Source organism: Gadus macrocephalus, chromosome 20, assembly GCF_031168955.1.
Source record: "Gadus macrocephalus chromosome 20, ASM3116895v1".
NCBI lineage: Eukaryota > Metazoa > Chordata > Actinopteri > Gadiformes > Gadidae > Gadus > Gadus macrocephalus.
In genome coordinates, this window is record NC_082401.1 from 6,664,295 (window position 1) to 6,686,169 (window position 21,875).

The 21,875-nt window shown below is 47.0% G+C and overlaps 1 protein-coding gene across 1 annotated transcript in view; it reads left to right on the forward strand.

Moving 5' to 3' along the window:
- dnah7 (dynein, axonemal, heavy chain 7) overlaps window positions 1–21,875 on the forward strand; it is a 101,222-nt gene that overhangs the window by 74,157 nt on the left and 5,190 nt on the right. The window contains exons 52-65 of the mRNA XM_060039404.1: window positions 1,407–1,540; window positions 2,696–3,031; window positions 4,613–4,739; window positions 5,238–5,432; window positions 7,298–7,390; window positions 8,292–8,468; window positions 8,805–8,966; window positions 9,400–9,600; window positions 10,090–10,251; window positions 11,367–11,552; window positions 14,517–14,654; window positions 16,553–16,783; window positions 19,154–19,306; window positions 20,434–20,611. Of these exons, the coding sequence (XP_059895387.1) occupies window positions 1,407–1,540; window positions 2,696–3,031; window positions 4,613–4,739; window positions 5,238–5,432; window positions 7,298–7,390; window positions 8,292–8,468; window positions 8,805–8,966; window positions 9,400–9,600; window positions 10,090–10,251; window positions 11,367–11,552; window positions 14,517–14,654; window positions 16,553–16,783; window positions 19,154–19,306; window positions 20,434–20,611 (2,473 nt within the window). The remainder of the gene's footprint in view (window positions 1–1,406; window positions 1,541–2,695; window positions 3,032–4,612; window positions 4,740–5,237; window positions 5,433–7,297; window positions 7,391–8,291; window positions 8,469–8,804; window positions 8,967–9,399; window positions 9,601–10,089; window positions 10,252–11,366; window positions 11,553–14,516; window positions 14,655–16,552; window positions 16,784–19,153; window positions 19,307–20,433; window positions 20,612–21,875) is intronic.

Below are 21,875 nucleotides of genomic sequence, written 5' to 3' on the forward strand. Positions count from 1 at the left end.
GAAATTCAGCCGTGGTGCAGACTTACAGCCACTACGAGCCAGTCGCACATTGAGATTTCCCCAAACGCGCCGTTTCGGTGTACGTAGCTTTAATGCAAATGAGGAGGAGAGGGGCAGGGCAAGGAGGAGGGTGGGGGTGTGGCCCTGAGCAGCTTGCTTCCACGGTATCATGCGCTCTGTTTACATTGGATGTATCGCAATGGCGAGGTGCACACATCTTCTGGCGGGAGTCCTGGAGCTCTATATTTAAATAATATCATATTATACATAGATATCAATATCATAATAGGCCAAAAGCTGTGTGCGCCTCCAGACGATATTATGAATCTCAAACGACTGAGTCGGGTTCTCCGACGTCTCTGGTTCTCTCCCACGTCCACATCAATCTGAAGTAGACTGAGCCAAGACATGGAGGAGAAAGGGATTGTTGCTCGTGATTGTTGCCCGCGATTGTTTCCCGCTGGAGCCCCGCTGCCCGCCGCCGCGAGGCCCCACCGCCGCGGGGCACCATCGCCTGCTGTGAGGCAGTGGTGCCTCGCGGTCCATCCTGTTCATGTAGCCTACTTCAGGGAGTCAAAGCTAAAGTCTCTTTCCCATAAATTCCTTCCCAACCATGGCTGAGATAACTCCCGCTACGAGGCTCGTGGAAATACCAGGGACGTCAGAGAACGTGTTATGCGCCATAACACCAACAGCAGAACGGTTATCCAAATAACAAAGAAGTGTACAACACTTGCGTTATGTGCCGCTCGCACGGTCGTAGCTCATTGGGCGAAGCAGCGAAAGGGGAGGTAGCATGTGAGCTTTGTTTTTTCAAAAGCAGAGCAGGATACCTAGTGCTCGTTTTACACTTGACGCCATTTCTAGCTACTGGGGGACCATAGGCAGGCTAGGGGAACTCATATTTATGTTATGTTTCATGCCATGGGACCTTTAACGTTCAGACCCACACATACCTACACCCAATCATACAGACATTCAGACATACACATGCAGGCACTCAGACACGTGCACACGTGCACACACACCCACACACACAGACATGCACACACACATCAAGACACTCAGCAACACACATACAGACAAATAAGTACAGACCATAAAGTTGAGCAATATTACAGACAATACAGTAAAGTGCAGTTATCACAGGACTCGAAAAACAGATGCCCACACACTCAAGGACACACAAACATACACACACACACACACGCATGCACGAACACACACTATTATCCCATAACTAGCAATATGTAAATAGATAATATGACAGTTTCATTTCATTTCAGTTTTCAAGTTATGGGATGTATTTCCTTTAAGAATATACGTCAGCCTCTGCGTAAAATCTGCTTGTCTGTGTATGTATCTATGCATGTGCTTATACGCATGTGCCGGGTTTGCGTTTCCAGGTGACCTTGCTGAACTTCATGATCACCCCAGAGGGCATGCAGGACCAGCTGCTGGGCATCGCGGTGGCCCGCGAGAGGCCCGACCTGGAGGAAGAGAAGCAGGCACTCATCCTGCAGGGGGCCGAGAACAAAAGGTGAGACTCATTACCTTCAACCCCATCGGCACAGCCCATAGATCTCCTAACAATACCGGTCCAAGCTCTGACAAAACTATAAATATACCTCTTGATTCCTGAATGGCACAGTTTGTTCTTAAAGTGGTACGTGGCTGTTTAAAGTGATGTATGTCATGTGTCCCTGGGAGTCTTGGTGAGACACATGAAATGTGTCTGCCTCCAATTGAGTTTTAGTTGGAGGAAGACTTCAGAATTTTTAAAGCGCTAATGCGTTTGACCAATTGTTGACTTCTAATTATGAGGGGAAATGCCAGTGATATGTAATTATTAACTTGAATTATTCTCTCAGTTAATTAAACAACAGGAAGCAGTCTCCTCACAGCATGTGAGGATTTGTAGATGTGAACAACAACTCTATAATCACTCCTCTCGCATGCTCTCTCTTTTCTTTCTCTGCCCTCATCCCTCTGTCTTCTCTCTCCCCTTGATATCTCCTCTCTCCCTCCCTCTGGCACCATATCCCTCTCACCCACAATCTCCTCTCCCACCATACCCCCTCCCACCATACCCCCTTCCACCCTCTATCTTCTCCCGTCCTCTCTTCTCCCTCCTCTCTCTCCTCCACCTCTCTCTCCTACCACCATCTCATCTGCCAACCCCTCACCTCTCTCACCCTCTCCTCTCCCACCCTCTCCCACCCTCTCCCATCCAACCCTTTCTACCTCTCTCCCACAATCTGCCCTGCCTCGCTCTCTGCTCTTCCCACCCTTGCTCTCCAAAATCTCCCCGGCCTCCCTCTCTCTCTTCCACCATCTCCTCTGCCACCTTCTCTCCTCTCCCACCCCCTCTCTCCCGCAATCTCCCCTGCATCCTTCTCTACTCCCACACCCTCTCTCTGCCACATTCTCCCCAGCCTCCCTCTCTCCTTTCCCCCTCTCTCTCACCCACCCGCCATCTCCACTGCCTCCCTCTCTCCTCCTTCACCATCTCTCTCCCACCATCTCCCCGGCCTCCCTCTCTCCTTTCCCACCCTCTCTCCCACAATAACCCCTGCCACCCTCTCTCTCTTCCACCATCTCCCCTGCCCTCCTTCTCTCCTCTCCTACCCTCTCTCCCACCCGCCATCTCCACTGCCTCCCTCTCTCCTCTCCCACCCTCTCTCCCGACCACCAGGCAGCTGAAGGAAATCGAGGACAAGATCCTGGAGGTGCTCTCCTCCTCGGAGGGGAACATCCTGGAAGACGAGACGGCCGTCCAGGTCCTGTCCTCCTCCAAGGTGCTGGCCAACGAGATCTCGGAGAAGCAGGCAGTGGCGGAGGTGACGGAGGTGAAGATCGACGAGACGCGCATGGGCTACACCTCCATCGCCGTGCACTCGTCCATCCTGTTCTTCTCCATCGCCGAACTGGCCAACATTGAGCCCATGTACCAGTACTCCCTCAGCTGGTTCATCAACCTCTTCGTCAGCTCCGTCGACAACTCGGAAAAGAGTGACGTCCTAGAGAAAAGGTACACACTGTGGACAGGTCTATCTCCACTGGATGAACATGACAGGGTCAGGGTGTCAGGGTCACGGTCTGTCACTGCGGCCTGCAGGACAGGGAACGTATGCATCCACAGTGTTTTAAGACCATTTGGATCAAACAAAATCATTCAGGTAATTTCATGAATGCCAATTTAACCAAAGCGTTCAAAAAATGGCATATATGACGTAACCTACATTACCTTAATTAGCTTTGCTCGGTGGCCTCTGTTCATCGTGAAATTCATAACTAATAAACAACAAACATAATTCACATAATAACCGGCCTTTCTCGCTCACAAAGCGACGAGAGAGGGAGGAGAGTCACAGCGGGGAGTAAACTGGAGTTTTGCCTGCGGTATAGGAAGCACATTCTCCCACATTGAGTTACCTGCTGCTGAAAATCCTACTACCAACCCTCTTCCTGCTGTCAGTGTGCGTGTGAGTGTGTGTGTGTATTTGCGTGTGTGTGTGTGTACAGTATGTGTGAGCGTGTTAAAGTGTGTGTGGAGAAAATGTATTCATTAGTATGTTAAGTACGAGAAGTACTATTTATTGTAATGATTGTTGGCCATCAAGGTCGATATATCTCTGGGATTCACTGTTATTATCAATGTTTGAACTCAAGGGTAGGGCTACTCGACTATTGAAAAAATCATAATCACGTTTATTTTGGTCAATATTGAAATCACGATTATTCAAACGATTATTTTTGAGTTTGAAAACATGATTTATTCAGCATGTCTCTCCCAAAAACACTTTCTAACTGAGAACGAAGAAATTTCGCCTTAAAAATATACACAAAATGGTCAAAAAGAAAATTCTCAAATCTAAAATAATGTACAGATATGTATCCAGCTGTTCTAAAAAAAAAGATTATAGAAAACGAGATCGAATTTTGATTAATCGCCCAGACCTTCTCACAGGTTTGTAAAGAATGAGTACTATGTGCTGAGGCAGGACAATAACCACTGAATGATTGTGACTGAAGGATTTAGTTTTCCGTGTGTTTTGGTTTTAACAGTGAAAAGATATGTCGGTGCTACCTCCTCCTGGATTACTGCTGTGCATTCTTATTTTATTCTAACTTTGCAAAACTTGGCAACACTCACCTGCCAAAATAACCTGCCAAGCAGCGGATGAACAGACACCAAAATACTGAGCGTGCAAATTCAAATGTACCTGTAGTTGCGTGTCTGGAGGAGGTGTCCACAACAGTGTTTACAGAACAAAGTGAAAGATTCATCCAACCCGCGGCTCTGTGAGCCACTGTTTGACAGCAGTGGGCGCTCATGTGTTTCTTTCAGAGTTTGTCGTTGATCACATTCCTCATGTGTATTTATAACACACCCACGTCCTCTTGCCATGCTGATCAGCTGTCACATGCTGTGGTTTCAATAAGGTGTTTTTATTCATAGTTTAATTGCTGTTTAACCACCGGCGTACCTGCTGACAAACATCGCAACATCACAAAACTCATTTCCCGTTGTAATCGAGTCATGCCATTGATCTTGATCGGCTATGACGTTTGTTTGTGTGTGTGTGTGTGTGTGTGTGTGTTTTATCAGACTACAGATCTTGAGGGACCACTTTACCTACTCGCTGTACGTCAACGTGTGTCGGTCGCTGTTTGAGAAGGACAAGCTGCTCTTCTCCTTCTGCCTCAACGTCAACCTGCTCATGCACGACAAGATGGTGGATACGCAAACACAAATACACGTACACACAAACTCACACTCAAGCGCACACGCACACGTAACAATGTCACACTCGCAAGCACATAAACATACACTCATACAGACACAAGCACACACACACACACACAAGCACACACACACAAAACAGAGGCACACACACACACACACACACACACACACACACACACACACACATACACACACACATAAACACACATGCACATACACACAGGCACATATAAATAAAGTCATTAATATCCATGAAAAACATAACTTTTCTACCTTTATTGCACAGCATATATATTGGATTCATTAAATTACCGCACTTTAAATTACTTCCTTACTAAAGGTGCATTTGCTAAGTAAATGCATTGATTTGATCAAAGAATACTGTGTGTGGTCAGCACAAATTAACTTATGCCTGTACGACTCACCCTGATTTTGCTTTGTATTTGTGTGTGTGTGTGCGTGTGTGTGTGTGTGTATGGGCGTCAAGGTAGATGAGGGTGAGTGGCGCTTCCTGCTGACGGGGGGCGTGGGCCTGGAGAACCCCCACTCTAACCCCTGCACCTGGCTGCCCAAGAAGGCCTGGGACGAGATGTGCCGACTGCAGGATATGGAGCGCTTCCAGGGCCTTCGCCGCGACATGGCCCGCCTCCGGGACCAGTGGAAGGAGGTCTACGACAGCCCTGTAGGTGGCGGTGTGGACCGGACACTTGATCTAAAGGGCTATAAGGCTGGTTCGCGCTGGCAATGAACGGGGAGTTGTACTTTTGCTTTCTGCGTCAATTGGATTGGTTTACCAACTCTAATGTAGACCACCATACCCATTCTTTGGTGGTCTACTTTGGGGTGATTAGGGCACTGCGGGAACTTAGAGGTGTGCTTTCACTTTCGGTTTGGAGTTAACTTGAAGGCTCTCTTTGGGATGTGTCTTTGTTGTTTAGCGGCTGAGCACGCAGGATAGAAGTGGATAGAAAGTGGATAGAAGTCTGTAAGTGGATAGAAGGTGCAACGGTGTGTGTTTATTTTATGCACTCTGGGGTTTACCATTAGAGAGGTAAACATGTTCCCAGCTTGCACAAACACACACACACACACACACACACACACACACACACACACACACACACACACACACACACACACACACACACACACACACACACACACACACACACACACACACACACGTGCAAAGTCACTAATTTACAAACAAAAGTATCAGACATCAATTTTCTTTATCTAATTAAATCCTGCTTGTTTCAGTTGTGGAAATGAGATCTACTTAATCTCAATGCAAGAGCAGCTCTTTAATCAAGAAGTAAGCATATTTTGTCACACACACACACACACACACACACACACACACACACACACACACACACACACACACACACACACACACACACACACACACACACACACACAAAAACAGAAACACAAACATAGACACAAACACCAACCCGCATGTCAGCATACACACACACATGCACGCACACACTTTATTTGTAAATCATAATCAACGGAATGAGACATAACGCTTTTATCTAATTAAAACTGGTTTGTTCCAGTCGTGAAATTCCCATCTATTAAATTGTGATGCCAGAACAGCTGTTCAGTCAAGCAACCACACTCATAACACACACATATACACAAAAACACACAAGCTTTATATGTGTACCCATCTCAAAGCACCTGCCGACACACACAAAACCCCCAGGAGTGGCCCTCCAAACTTTGCGATCCTATCGCTCCACTACTACATACTTGTTCCAGACATTAACCAAACATATTGCTCTGCCCCTGAACCCAGTGGAGCTTCTCCTGCCCCTCGCGGGCAGGAGAAGCCTCTGTAACTCTCTCTTCTATATCTCTGTGCCTCATCTCCTTTCCTACATTCTCTACATCTCCCCCCCCCCCCCCCACCCTCTTCTATTTCCACCTCCCCTCCCCTTCCTCCTCCTCTCCTCCTAACACCACATCCCTCTCCCTATGCGCCCGGCGCGTCTCTTACAGATTGCCTCTCTTCCCCTCTTAATTACATTGCTTAATCTTGCTACAGGTCAATAAAAAGCGTCCCTTGCCGTCACCGCCAAAAAACAAACGGCGTGGCGCGGCGCCTCCATTACATCACAGGGTAACCTGATTACGCATCCCCCCCCCCCCCCAACGGCGCCCTGCCTGATGAATGGAAACCGGCGTGAATTCCCTCATTACAAACGGCATTAGGAGACACCATTTAGTCAACCCATTCCGCTTTTCATCCAAGCCCCGCTCAGCGGTGATTCTGCAGCGCCTTACCGATTGGCTTCTTCAGCGCTTGCTATCGAGACGTTTTCTTTCCTTGAAATAACATTTGGGGAGAGTTTGGATGCGGCACCACTGATGAACGACATATTAAGCCATCATCATAATTTTCAATCCTTCCTGTTGGAATTATTTCCGCCTGGTGGTTCACAGTGATTTGATTATGTAAATTCCATGTTTGATCGCTTTTTTCTGTGTGTGTGTGTGTGTGTGTGTGTGTGTGTGTGTGTGTGTGTGTGTGTGTAGACACCCCATCATGCACCCTTTCCTGGGGAATGGCAGGAGCGTCTGGGCCCGTTCCAGAAGATGCTTGTGATTCGTTGCCTCCGGCCGGACAAGGTCAGCAATCAACGCTCGTAACACACGCACAAAATTGTTCAATATCTTCACTATAATGCATGCATTACCTTTTTGATATGTGTATCTATATATTTTCCATACAACTACTATTCTTATTTTGCTATTTTATGGGGGTGCTGCTTCGGTTGCTGGGGTTAAGGTCTGTTGGGGAGGGGGGCTTCCGCACACACCCGCAGATGTTACACACGGCGAACACAAAGTCTAAACTGAATCAAGCATGCGCTCGTCTTCTCAACCGCTGATTCTTTGTACAGTTGTATTTAGTTTCCAATTTTATTTTATTTTTATTACCAAGTTCCCGACCTTGATGACCTTGTAGCTGGCCACGAGCATGGTTCTGACCCATGGAAACTTTGTGATACTTTAGTTTGAGCTAGTATCATCGTTGTGTTTGAGAGCTATAAGGAGCTATGTTGTGCATGAAATTGCCACACACAGTGGTGTTCTGAGAGAGGGTTACCTCTCTCAGACACGCACATCAAAAAGTGCCCACCCATAAACCAAACACACTGTGGTGTTATGTTATAAGTGTATGAGAAACGTAACCCTCTTTCGGACGTCCTCATCAACATCCAGCGCTGCCAAGACAGAGAGTCACACACCCACACATACACCCTGGTGTTATACAATTAGTACGAGAAGCTTAACCTCTCTCGGAGGTTCGCTGTCTTCTACTTCAACCGCTGCCCAGACAGAGCTCCAAGACACATTACCACATTTAAAACAAAACTAAAAACAATGTTTGGGTCACTTTGCCGCTTTGAGAGGCAAAGGTGAGCATGGGTTGCTCGCCCATTGATTGACCTGTGGACATGGGGGGGGGAGATGGAGAGAAAAATACCTAGTGACCTCACTCCCCTGTCCCCTCCCTGTGCCCCAGATCGTCCCCATAGTGCAGGAGTTTGTTGCGGACAGCCTGGGACGTCCCTTCATTGAGGCCCCGCCCTTCAACCTTGGTGCGGCCTTCCTGGACAGCCACTGCTGCGCCCCGCTCATCTTCATCCTCTCCCCGGGATCGGACCCCATGGCCGCCTTGCTCAAGTTCGGAGACGAGAAGGTACTCTGCGCACATCTGGTTGGACACTGGGAAGAGTCTGAGCCATGCGGCACTGTATAAAGAAAAAACAAATCAATAAACATTAGAAACTTACTTCAACTTGGGGACCTGAAGATCCTCGCTTTTAACCATGTGTGTGTGTACTTCATGGCTGTGTGTGTGTGTGTTCTGTTTTTTTGTGCCTCATTTTCTCTTGTATGTGCATCTCTGGGCATGATAATGATACTGCCTAGGCTTTCTGTGGCTGTAATTATTTAAACATCCTGTACTATCAACTAGCAAAACTGGTGTGCGTTTGTGTGTGTGTGTGTGTGTGTGTGTGTCTCCCTCCCTCAGGGCTTCAGCGGAAGCAAGCTAACCTCCCTGTCTCTAGGCCAGGGCCAAGGCCCCATCGCCATGAGCATGATAGAGAAGGGTGTCAAGGAGGGGACGTGGGTGGTGCTTCAGAACTGTCACCTAGCAACCTCCTGGATGGCAACGATGGAGAGAGTGTGTGAGGTCAGAGGTCAAGCAATTGTTGTCGTTGCCGTTGTTGTCGTGTGTAATTACACCAATGCAGAGGTAAATGTAGCATTTATAGAGATACTTGTATTGCCATGGGCAGATTAATAGAAAAACAAGCAAAAGCCACTAGTGGCAATTTAATACTTGAGTTTCAGGGCTTCCTTAGCAGTGCTAACAAGCACATAGAATTGAGTTTAATACAATTAAAAAATGTGGTATTGGATCTCATTCGGATGTGCATATCAGTGTCAGAGTGATTGTGATGTTTTCGACACACCAAGTGTATCACACCGTGAGGCTGTATTGTTTATGAGCAGTTAGCAATGGGATAACAATTATCCTGTCCACCCTGTATGTACCTATCCCTACATCCCTATTGGATGAACTCAATCAGTGAATGTGCCTATGTACGTGTGGCTCGGAGCAGGAGCTGAGCCCGGACACCACCCATCCAGACTTCCGGCTGTGGCTCACCAGCTACCCATCGCCAACCTTCCCCGTGGCGGTGCTGCAGAACGGGGTGAAGATGACCAACGAGGCCCCGAAGGGCCTGAGGGCCAACATCGCCCGCTCCTTCCTCATGGACCCCATCTCCGACCCCCTGTTCTTCAACAGCTGCAGCAAACCGGTCTGTGTGTGTGTGTGTGTGTGTGTGTGTGTGTGTGTGTGTGTGTGTGTGTGTGTGTTATTGTGCATGTGTCTGTTTGTGTGTGTGTATGGTAATGAATATGTGCCTGTGTGTGTATGGTAATGTATACGTGTCTCTGTGCACTCCATGTATCTGTGTATTAGCCTCCAGTGTGTGTCTGGCTACCGCGACGATAAGTGTTTGTGTTGTGGGTGTGTGTGTGTTTATATGAGGCGTGTTTACAAGGAGTTCTTGAGCTGTGGGTGTGCTGCTGTTTGTTCTGACAGCCGTACCTCCCTGAACACAGCTGTCGTCCGCCCGCCCTGCCCATGCCGTGGAGACTGTGTCTGTTTTGTTCACTCTGTTTGTTTCTTTTATAACCGTGTTGGTTTGTGCTGTCGGGGCGTGTGTGTGTGTGTGTGTGTGTATGTGTGTGTGGGTGTGTGCTCTGTGTTCATATGCGTGTATGCGTGTGTGCCGTCTCCCCAGGGGGTGTTTAAGAAGCTGCTGTACAGCTTGTGCTTCTTCCACGCCCTGGCCCAAGAGAGGAGGAAGTTCGGCCCCATGGGCTGGAACATCCCCTACGAGTTCAACGAGACTGACCTGCGTATCTCCGTCCAGCAACTGCACATGTTCCTGGAGCAGTACGAGGTAGCCTAACCCTGTTAACACTGGGAATGTACTCATTAGTAACAGGGGCATGCCCCGTCTGAGATAATCCTATGAAGTACTCAGTGGTACACTCCTCATTCACAGTAATACTGTAAAGTACTCGGTGGTACATGCCTAATCTGGTGTAATACTAAGAAGCACTCAGTGTTGCACACCTCATCCGTGGTAATACTGGGGGGTACTCAGTGTTACACGCCTAATCTGGTGTAATACTATGAAGTACTCAGTGGTACACAACTCATCATTGGTAATACTATGAAGTATTCAGTGGTGCACACTGATCTTTGGTAATGCTATGAAGTACTCAGTTGTGCACAACTCATCTTTGGTAATACTATGAAGTACTCAGTGATGCACAACTCATCTTTGGTAATACTATGAAGTACTCAGTGTTCCACGCTGTGGTTATACTATGCAATATCCACAGTAATCAGTAGCAGGTACACACTTCGTTGAAACACTCAGAGAAAACGTGATGTTTATATTTTGACTTTATATCAATAAACGTGCTTCATATCTATCTATCTAGATGTATATCTATATCTCTATCTGTAACTGTCTGTATCTGTCTGTCTCTGTTTGAATGTCTGTCTGTCAATTCACTGTCAAGCATGTATCATGTATTCGGTGAGCATATGGGAAGCAAATGTCTGTCTTCTAGAAACGAGTCTAGTCTAGTTCAAAAACAACGCTTGCCTCGCGCCCCACATATCTCTGCATATCATACATATTTAATCCTGTAACATTCAGTCTGATTTCCACAAGTGGATTCCTCTTCTCTCTCAAGGGTCTCTTTTTTTTTCATCAGTCCCACTCAAAGACCCTCTTGACACTTTCCAGAAAGCACCAGCGTGCATGCCGGTGCTTCACCGCCAGAGCCAAACACAGGGGCCGGGAAGTATAGCATACCAGTAGAATCTGTTTAAATGCCTTGACATTTCCCTTTTAGCCCAATCCGGTCTTCCTGAATTAATTACTATCTATCCATCTGTCTGTCTACCTGTCTGTGTGTCAGCCCACTTGGAAAATGCTACACTTTCTGTTAGAAGCTAGGGATCGTAGATTAAAACCTTGTTTGTGGTTGCGCTTGGCAGGATGTGCCGTTCGACGCCATCCGCTACATGACTGGCGAGTGTAACTACGGAGGCCGAGTGACAGACGACTGGGACCGCCGCACGCTGCGCACCATCCTCTCCATCTTCTACACCCCCGAGTTAATAGAGGACCCCAGCTACGCCTTCGACCCCAGCGGGCTCTACTACGCCCCAGCCGAGGGGGATGTAAGGACATACGTTCTGGGAGTATGAAGGGACTGGTTTCAAATGTCAGAGATTCAGACTTCTGTATTGTCCTTGAGGCGAGGCACAGGAATCTGACTTTGTGAAGGTGCAGACAACTTGCATGACAAAACAACATGCGGCAACAACAAAGGTTTTGGCACCCATTTGCCACATTAAGATTGAAATATCGAGACCTGAAACAATTACAAACATAAAATATAACAAACAGGACAATTATAGAGATATGGCTACATCAGTGAAAACATTAAAAAAGACCCATCCAGCTTAGAGCCACCAATTCATGTGATCTAGTGCTACGTGCGTTTTATTTTAATTGGGTTAAGGCGGTTAGATACTTGGAAATATTAAGGACATGCATAATTTCATCTACGTGCAAGCGACGACCTTCAAACTTTGGCATATAGCTTGCGGTGGTGAGTGCAGATTAGGGGTGTAACGATACAAGTATTTGTACCGAATCGTCACGGTACAGGCACTTCTGGGTGGTTACAGAGTTGGACCGCGGTGCGTATATGTGGTGTACAAAGCGTTAATATGCGTACATAGCGTTAATATGGCGAATGTAAAGGCTTGTTTTGCTATGCAGAATTTAAAACTTGAAGTTGGAGTTGCGCCAAAGTATTACTAGTCTGACTCCATAATCCGACTCCGTAACTACGTAGACCCCTCGAGCTTTCGCAGTTCTCCGTCGGGATGTCGGATACGCAACGCAATTCGCCGCCCGATCGATCTTATATGTTGACTACAAATGATGCAAGTAGTGTTGTGAATAAACTTCCAAAGCTTTTCGAATCTTATTTTTATTGGTCCTTAATGTGCAAAGTAAACAATGTACAAAGTAAATAAGGTGCAAAGTCAAACCGGAGAAGTGATTCGAGAAATGATTTTGTTATAGGACGAATCACAGCCCTTGTCGTCTCCGTTGCGTCGAGGGATAGTTAAAAAAATATTATTATTAATCTTTATTTTTTTATTGTTTTTTTCATTGCTGCTGATCTACGGCCATTCTCCGTTGTTGACAAACAAGCAGTTATTTTAAAATTTCCCCTTAACTATGAACCGTACCGTCCTGTACCATACCGTGACTTCAAAACCGTGGTACGTACCGAACCGGGACTTTTGTGTACCGTTACACCCCTAGTGCAGAAACTGTCTTTTGTAATTCATATAGTAGCAGATTGCAAGAGTAGAGGCTAGGGCATTATCAGGAAGAATGTCTCTGTAGTCCAGTGCAGGCAAAATTGTAGATTGTATTGTTATTGTCCTGTCCACAAAAGAGAAGCAAGCCTTGTTTCTGTAAAGGTAACCAATTTGAGGTTTTAGTTCATGAGATGTTTAATTTTGGTTTGAGAAGACAAACCCATGTGATGCCCACATTTGAGTTGTGAGTTCATGAGTAAGATGCTCAATATATAAGACAAACGATGAAATGAGGACAGGAAGATAAAATATGTGGGGCAAGTTTGTCAATTTAGATTGAGGAGATCTGCGTGAATGGTGTCAGTTAGTTTTAGTTTTTTCCATGGCCTGATTGGCTCTTTGAATTGATTAAAGGCTGGAGTCTATTATAGTCTGGTATATTTCCAGCCTCACTGTTATCCAAGTCCTGCTCATGGCCCTATTTATCGACCTAGTTACTCAATGGTCAGTCACTGGAGCCCCAGAGCCAAGCTCTAATGACCTCCACTAAAGACAAAGGATCACACAGTGGAGGCTTTAAAGGCCCATTTGAGAATCCACTGAAGCTGTTCCATTTCCTTGAATATAGAAGAAACATTCTCATGACTCTTGAAAAGTTAGGCATTCTTTCCTGAAATTACTTAACATCAAAAAATAAAAGAGCATTTTTTGGTTTATTTTAACCCTGCGGCTATGACGATGACAAGCCTGCGTACCTGTGTAGTGATGCACTGTGCACACTGCGTACTCGCTGTGTAGTATTGGAAAATGGAGCGATAAAGGCCGGGCAGACGGTGGCTCCTAGCATAAAGCATCAAAGATCCACTTCCTAGTGTTACAATAACCTTACATCCAAGAGCTACTGCTATGACCTCAGGTGATATCCTGAACCATCAGAAAACTCAGGATGCATCGCTGCCTTAAAGGGAACACAGTTTGATGTGTTTTTAAATGTCTTATCAAATGGGTGCTACGCCAAAAGTCATTAGGAAAAAAACAGCTAAATTGCCTAACAAGTCGCAGTGGGAAACCGCCATTGAAGACGTTTGCTTGATTTGTAAACACAAGTACAATCTACGACACACTCCATTTCATATATCATTTCTGCTCCCCCACCCCCTAGTACGCCCAATGTTTTATTCATAGCCCACATTTACATAGTCATCACTATAAATGTCAGCAGCCTAATAACAATATGACTTGTTTTTCAATGAGCGTTATTATCGTAGATGGTTTATAGTGTTGTGTTAGACCGGCACTCTCCTGCTCCTCCTCTCCTCCTCCTCTAGTATAACACTTACATAGAGTACACAAGGTCTCTCCTTCTCCTCCTCCTCTTCCTCTCCTCTATTAAACAGCTACATAGAGTGTACAAAGTCTTTCCTCCTCCTCTAGTGCAACAGCTACATAGAGTACACCGGGTTTCACCTCCTCCTCCTCTTCTAGTACAACAGCTACATAGAGTACACCGGGTTTCACCTCCTCCTCCTCTTCTAGTACAACAGCTACATAGAGTACACCAGGTTTCACCTCCTCCTCCTCTTCTAGTACAACAGCTACATAGAGTACACCGGGTTTCACCTCCTCCTCCTCTTCTAGTACAACAGCTACATAGAGTACACCAGGTTTCACCTCCTCCTCCTCCTCTAGTACAACAGCTACATAGAGTACACCAGGTTTCACCTCCTCCTCCTCCTCCTCCTCTAGTACAACAGCTACATAGAGTACACCAGGTTTCACCTCCTCCTCCTCCTCCTCCTCTAGTACAACAGCTACATAGAGTACACCAAGGCTCTACCACTCAACCCCTCCCCGGAGATCTTTGGGATGAACGCCAACGCTGACATCACCAAGGACCAGTCCGAGACTCAGCTTCTGTTCGACAGCATCCTGCTAACACAGGTGTGGCACATACACACACAAACACACAACGTCAAGGACACACACACACACACACACACACACACACACACACACACACACACACACACACACACACAAACAAATACACACTTCCAAACACAAATCACACTACCGAAAAGACAGCCACATACACTACCAAAATAGGTCAGACACACAAAAACACACAAACAAACCAACAAGCAAACAAAAAAACTAATTTGCAGTGTTATGTTGGCATTCACAATTATCTAAAGAAACTGAAGTCAGAAATCTATGTGGAATCCCCCTGTGATCAGTAATGAAGGCCCTGAAACACCAAGCAGTACCTCTCTTAGTAGCACTGAGGGTACTCTGCTGGGTGCCAGCACCACATGGGAGGGAGATGGCAACAGCGGTCCAATGCTACAAATAAAGTGTGTGTGTGAACACTGAGATAAGGAGGTGTGGTGGAGGACCAGCTTTCTCTGAGGGGATGCAACGCTGCATCTGGGCAGCTGGATGCCCAGACCAGACACGGTCTCTGTTCCAGGAGTCCTGGGAACTCTCCCAAAGTCAAGTCCAGTTTATTTACACCTCAAAGGGCTTCACAGGCCCAGATCAGTACACTCGCTAACCCTGAGGTGCATTCAATAAGCTGCTCGGCCTCATGGATTCCCTGTGGAAGACTCTCTGAACATTATAGTACTGAAACACAAAATTAATATGAAACTTTTGTGCTGACTCATTGTTATGTCCACACAGACACAAGTGCTCACACACGCAAGCGCGCACACACACATGCGCATGCACGCATACACACACAAACTCTCCCCTCTCTCCAGTAGCCTCGTCGGTTTTAGTCAGTTTTTTGTGATGGCTAACAGGTTGTTCCATGAGAACAATAAGTAGTAAGAAACCATTGATGAGTTGAGTTGAGTTGTTGAGAGATTCAGGCAATGGTTTGGTAGCCTTCACCACAGCTTATTGTTGATTTGTACGCACAGCGTCCACCATAATTAATCATCGCTTTAGTCTTGTGTGGACCTTTTTCGCAGCTAATACAGTAGCATCCGTCTCAGTGGCCGACCAACACAAAGATGCCCCGATGGAAATGGAGCAATTTGTCATTTCCCTTCTGTAAGACAAACAACATTATCCAGTCATTAAGCATCACCAATGCCTTGTCATACAGCCCCCAGTAGCGCTAAGTGCTGCTGGTTGGTAGGGGGTAAACAAGTTTCATTATTTTAAAAAAAATATTTTCAGCGAAACTAATGGTTTCATGAATCTTCACACTTCACACTTTCAAAGCATTCCCCGTTTCTTCTCTTGTGCTCTGGTAATGTTAACGTGGCCATGCTTGTCATCATTAAGTGACAAGTAGACTCCACAAGCAAGAAGTAAAACAGAAAAGAGAGGAAAAATCGCAGTGGGAGCCGATGCCTCCGCTGTAGCTCGGGTAATTCCAAGTGAAGTGAGCAAGCGTGAGATCAGAGCGACGGCGCGATGCAACTAAGACCGAACCATCCGGCGTGAGATTAATCCCCCTGAGATTAACTCACAGATACGCTCCAATCCTGAAGGGCTGCTCTGCTTTTATTAAACAGTAAAGAAATAAAACACGTCAGAAAAGGGTACAAATGAAACTCGAGTTTTCTGGGGATGCAAAGAAACAACGTAATCCTGAATGACAGAAAAAAAACTATTAAAAAACAAAGAAAAAACAAAAACAACAAAGCGACTTGAACCTTCGCCTTCTGTCGTCTCCTTCTCTCCTGCGCGCTGTGCTCTGTCATTCCTCATCTCTCTAACTCACAATTCTGTCTCCCTATCACACGTATTATCTCTCTGTCATATATCTCATATTTCACTCTCTCACACCTACTTCCTCCCTGTGTCGTCGCTATCTCTCCCCCCAGTCCCGGTCTTCGGGCGGCGACGCCAGCTCCTCGGACGACATGGTGTTTGAGGTGGCGGCAGACGTCCTGGCCAAGCTGCCCGCCGACTTCGACCTGGAGGCGGCCATGAGGCGCTACCCCACCGACTACAACCAGAGCATGAACACCGTGCTGGTGCAGGAGATGGGCCGCTTTAACAACCTGCTGCGCACCGTCCGCGACTCCTGCGCCAACATCCAGAAGGCCATCAAGGTACGAGGCCAGTGGGGGCTTGATGGGGAGGAGTTGGTCGCCTGGCAACCGGCCTTGAGCGTTTTTTGTATTTACAGTGTACTATTCTATGCCAGTCATTTAAAAAGCCAAAGAACACACTGTTTCAGCTGGGATATGAACCCTATGAGGTTTTAATAAATGCGTTTGGGTTGAGTTTTAGGAGAGAAGGCTGGGTGTTGTCCCCATGGTACCGACCCATTCCAACTTGCCAACACCTCGGTTGTGATGTCTGAGTGCCTCAGAAAAGGCACTCAGAACGCCAACTGCGTTCACAGCCTTTTCCTTAAATCTGCGTCCTATTTTAGTAACAGTGAAAGAATGGCCAGACAGCCTGACCGCTCCCCTATCCAGGCAGTTCATTCAGTGAACTCCTGATTTTGATCGAAGGATAATCATTGATTTAAAAGTATCCCTTCACCAGCAGTCAAGGGGTTACAATGGAGGCACGCAAATCTTGGGTTCCAATTTCAGCTCTAGCGCATGTATCCTTTAGAAAGAACACAACAACACATTATGACTTCTACTTAAACTAAGCTTCACAGTACGACAAAAATAAAAATTGTTGAAAGGCTAACCGTCAAAGTGATGCCCTTGGTGTTGAAAGCCAATGCATGTGTGCTATTTTCAGCCCGGAGAAAGTATTGTCATCTGACAATGTCTAATACATTTGCAGTAAAACACAGAGAAAGAGAATCAGCGCTTTGCTCCAGAAGGGGGGCTTGTATCTCGCGTTGCGAAGCGTGGGCTCACCTTACAATCACAATACCCTCATTGCCCATACCACGTGAATTTGTTTCTGTTCATGTGCAGACAAGAACGGACAGCGACAAACGACTTGACAAGAACCATCGAAAAACAACACAACACATCCGTCTACAGTTAATAATGAAAACCCAGAAAAGAGAGTGTCTGTAAGGTGCAGCTTTTCCCTGCAAGGACTGTTATTTTCTCTCTCCAGAGTGTCATAAAAAGGTGCCCTCATCGCTCCATGTCCAAGTGGCCCTTCTGACGGAGGTCGGTGACCCCCCCCACACACACACACACACACACACACACAACCGCCACTGGCTGTAGGGCCCTCAGGGGCCCCCTTGATCTGTAAGGCACAGAGAGCAGCCAGAATAGGCAAAGGAGCGCGGGTCTCTCTGGTCCACAGCTGTAATTAGTCCACTCATGGTTCTGTACAATAAGTACTGATGCGGCCAATTAGGTCTGTTCACGAGACGCGCCTGCACTGTTAGTTTTGGGTCATTGGCTTAATACTACCCCCGCTGGAACTACTCTGGGAAAGGATAACTCTGCAAATGTATTGGAAAATTTCCCTCCCACTAAATACAAGCTCATATTCACAAGGACGTGGGCAGAGCCGTCTAGTGTCTGGGGTATTCAACTCCCAAATTGAAGATGACGGATGAATAGTAAATATCTTCTAATTAACTCTCATAATGTTTCAGTCAGGAGTCATCCATACATTGTCTCCTTTATTGGGGAGACCATTTTAGACCATTGTCCCCTGTGTTAGCATCCACACCCAACAAGTATGTAGAGCAGACTTTTACAAACATGAGGTAAGCGTGGCTTTAGCATGTTTACGTCAACACTCTTCCTGTCCCCCCTATAAGGACGTGAAGGAGAACAAGTTCAAGCATCTATCAGTATCTCTCTCTCTCGCTCTCTCTGAAGTGCTAAGAGCTGCCATTTCGCAGCTGTCAGTCAGCTAGCTGGGCGACTGACTCGCATGATGCTCTCTCAGTCCGGTCGCACAAACAGATCATCAACGGACCCAAGAAAGGCAAAAGAAACACAATTTCAATCGCAGTGACAGATCCGCCTGTATGTGAGGGAAGACCTGCTTTTATACCCATCTCTTTAAAAGAGCATTTAGCTAAACTTTCTTTGAGGTTCCCCCTTTTAATAGTTTTTTTTTCTCTGAAGCACAAAATAAAGTGCATTATAAATACAATTTATTATTATTATTATTATTATTATAGTGTTGGTTTTTATTTTACTCACTCTATAGTTAGTGAGTATGACCGCGTCTCTAGGGCAATGCAATCATTGAAAAATTGCAATCCCACTATTCCACTCACTCGTACAGACAAGTTCATCAAAGATTTAAACTTGCTACTTGTGTGTGTGTGTGTGTGTGTGTGTGTGTGTGTGTGTGTGTGTGTGTGTGTGTGTGTGTGTGTGTGTGTGTGTGTGTGTGTGTGTGTGTGTGTGTGTGTGTGTGTGTTTGTGGGCGTGGATGTGTGCATTGATGCATGTTTCGGTCTGCATGCATGTGTGTCTGCAAATGCTTTTGTGTATGTGTGTGTGTGGGTCCGAACGTGTGCGTGTGTTCGTCAGGGTCTGGTGGTGATGTCATCAGACCTGGAGGAGGTGGTGAGCAGTATTCTTAAGGGTCGTATCCCCGCCATGTGGATGAAGAAGTCCTACCCCAGCCTCAAGCCCCTGGGAGGCTACGTCAGCGACTTCCTGGAGCGCCTCAAGTTCCTGCAGGTAACCAGCCCTCCACCACCTACCCCCATCCACCACACCTGACTGGCTGGCACCCTAGTTTACACCACGTCAACATCCCACCATCAGAGACCTGAGTGCTTGGTCGAGTTCACAGTATAGTGTCACCTGGGGGTCAAGTGCAGATTACGAGAAGACTGATAACAAATAAATGAAAATTAACTAGCAACTGTATTTTAGGAATAAATGACATGATGCCAAAGTTAAATAAACAAAAAAAATAAATGTATCTAAAAAAAACCTGCACCATTGAAACAAAATGCATTTTGTTTGCAAAAATTCCAAATAGTCTTTTTTATTTGATTTTCCCTTTTTGCGGGCACTCTTAACCTGTTGAACTCACAGGGAAAAAGACACTCTAACTCGCTAACTAACAGATCACACACAACCTTCGACACCGAGTTGTTGCCCGCTCTGGCATTCATTAAAAGGACCAAGCTTCACATCTTCAGTCTCAGGGGCAAATGAGTGGATTCCCTTTCCCTTCACCTGGGCTGGTTTACTGCAGAAAACGGATTGTGTAGTTTCTGCTCAAGTGGAGTAATTCAGGAGTCAGATTTGGGGGCCCAACCAGTTAATAAGGACAGCACATTTGGTGAAACTGAGAAGTTCAGCCAGGCCTAACCGGGGGCCACAGCCTGCTGCTTTTTAACTTGAGCAAACAAATGGAAGACAGCGTTCAATACGACAATTTAGATACAGCCCAAGGGTTTGTTAGAACGTTATATGCTAAAACAATCATTATAAAGGCACGTTTGCCACAACTTTGCAACAACTTCCCTTCTCTCATACAGTATTTCCTCTTTCACTACAAAAATGTGGCTTATTATGACATTTTCTAGCACGTTAACAAGTTAAGGGAGGTGAGGGGAGTGGGTCTTAATTGTGTGTTTGTGCATGTGTGTGCATGTATGCACTGTTGTGTTTGTGTGCATGTGTTTGTGTGTGTTTGTGTGTATGCGGTTTTGTGTTTGCGTGGGTGTTTGTGTGTCTGTGTGAGTGTCCGTATGCTTGTGTGTGTGCATGTGTGCGCGGTTGTGTGTGTATGTGTGTGTGTGTGTGTGTGTGTGTGTGCACGGTTGTGTCTGTGTGCGTGTGTGCGTGTGCAGGACTGGTACGACGAGGGCACGCCCGCTGTCTTCTGGATGTCGGGGTTCTTCTTCACCCAGGCCTTCCTGACCGGCGGCCAGCAGAACTACGCCAGGAAGCACACTATCCCCATCGACCTGCTGGGCTTTGACTTCCAGGTGCTGGACGACAGGGAGTACACAAGGCCCCCGGAAGACGGTAGGCACGCACACGCAAACTCAGCCACGTCTGCCAGAACGCCTCAGCAGGGGGTTTGTGTACACTGGGGGGCATCGAGCTCTCGGCTTTCAGCGGGGGAGCTGATTCCAACCTAAGGATGCAGTTTAGGGTGTGTCTACCAAGCGGCATCAAGCGCTGGGTTCCCTCTGATGGAACTGGCTTAAATCTTAAACAGTGTGAACCAGATTAAGATAAGGAGGCAGTTTAGGGTGTGTCCACCAAGCGGCATCAAGCGCTGGGTTCCCTCTGATGGAACCGGTTTAAATGTGAACCAGTGTGACGGACGTGCGGAACAGCCTCCCTTGTGCGGTGTTTTTTTCTTTCTGAGGCGCTCCGATGACAGTGTGCTCTCGATTAGTGACAGCAGGCGGAGGACAGGGGGGTGCGGAGGATAGGACACGGCGGAAGGGTTTAGCACCGCAGTCCTAGGGTCTCAAAAACACGTCCTTCAACCAGGGGGTGTCCATGGTGAGTGCTGTGCCTTCAGCTGACGTCTGTGTCGCTGGAGTCTGGGCCTTTTTTCGCACAGCCTCGTCGGCTCGCAGGGTGGCAGGGCAGAAAGTGAGAAGCACTTCTCTCTGAGGGCTAGAACAGGGGGAAACGCGGTGCGGATGGAAGGCACCACGCCGACACATCAGTGGGAGAGCACAGGTAAACAAACACAGCAGGGGGTGGTGGGGTATGGTGGGGAGGGGGCATAGGAGAGTAGCGCTAAGATGCTGAGACCAACCAACATCAATGGGGGAAGGCAAAAAGGAGCTGTCTCTTACCGGGAAGTGACAACCTAACAATTAAGAAGAACTAGTGTAGAGCGCCACACTGCAGTCACACAGGATGATGGGGCTGACGGAGGGATGGGAGGAGGAAAGAAAGGAAGGAGAGGCAGAACGACTCCTCCTCCACCGCGGGCGACCCCCCGCTGAATGCCTGGCCCCTGCCAAGGGTGTGTCAATCAGAGCTTCACAATAAAAGCCCCTGCCGGTTCGCTGCGGGAGACTCCTCATCACAGAGACAGCGACCGCCCGGCCAGGATTACCTCGTCAGCCTGACGGCGTGTATTTAGATGTGTTCAAAGTAATGCCTGCCTCCCTGACTTGCGCCCGCATCCTCAGTAGCAGCGTAACAGTTTAGTTTGTTTATTTATTCGGTCTGCTGCATCTATCACACCACAGGTCTTCTTGGGTTTATGAACACAGACTGGCAGCTTGGACGGGGGGTCTGAGTGAGCTATGGAGGGATATGC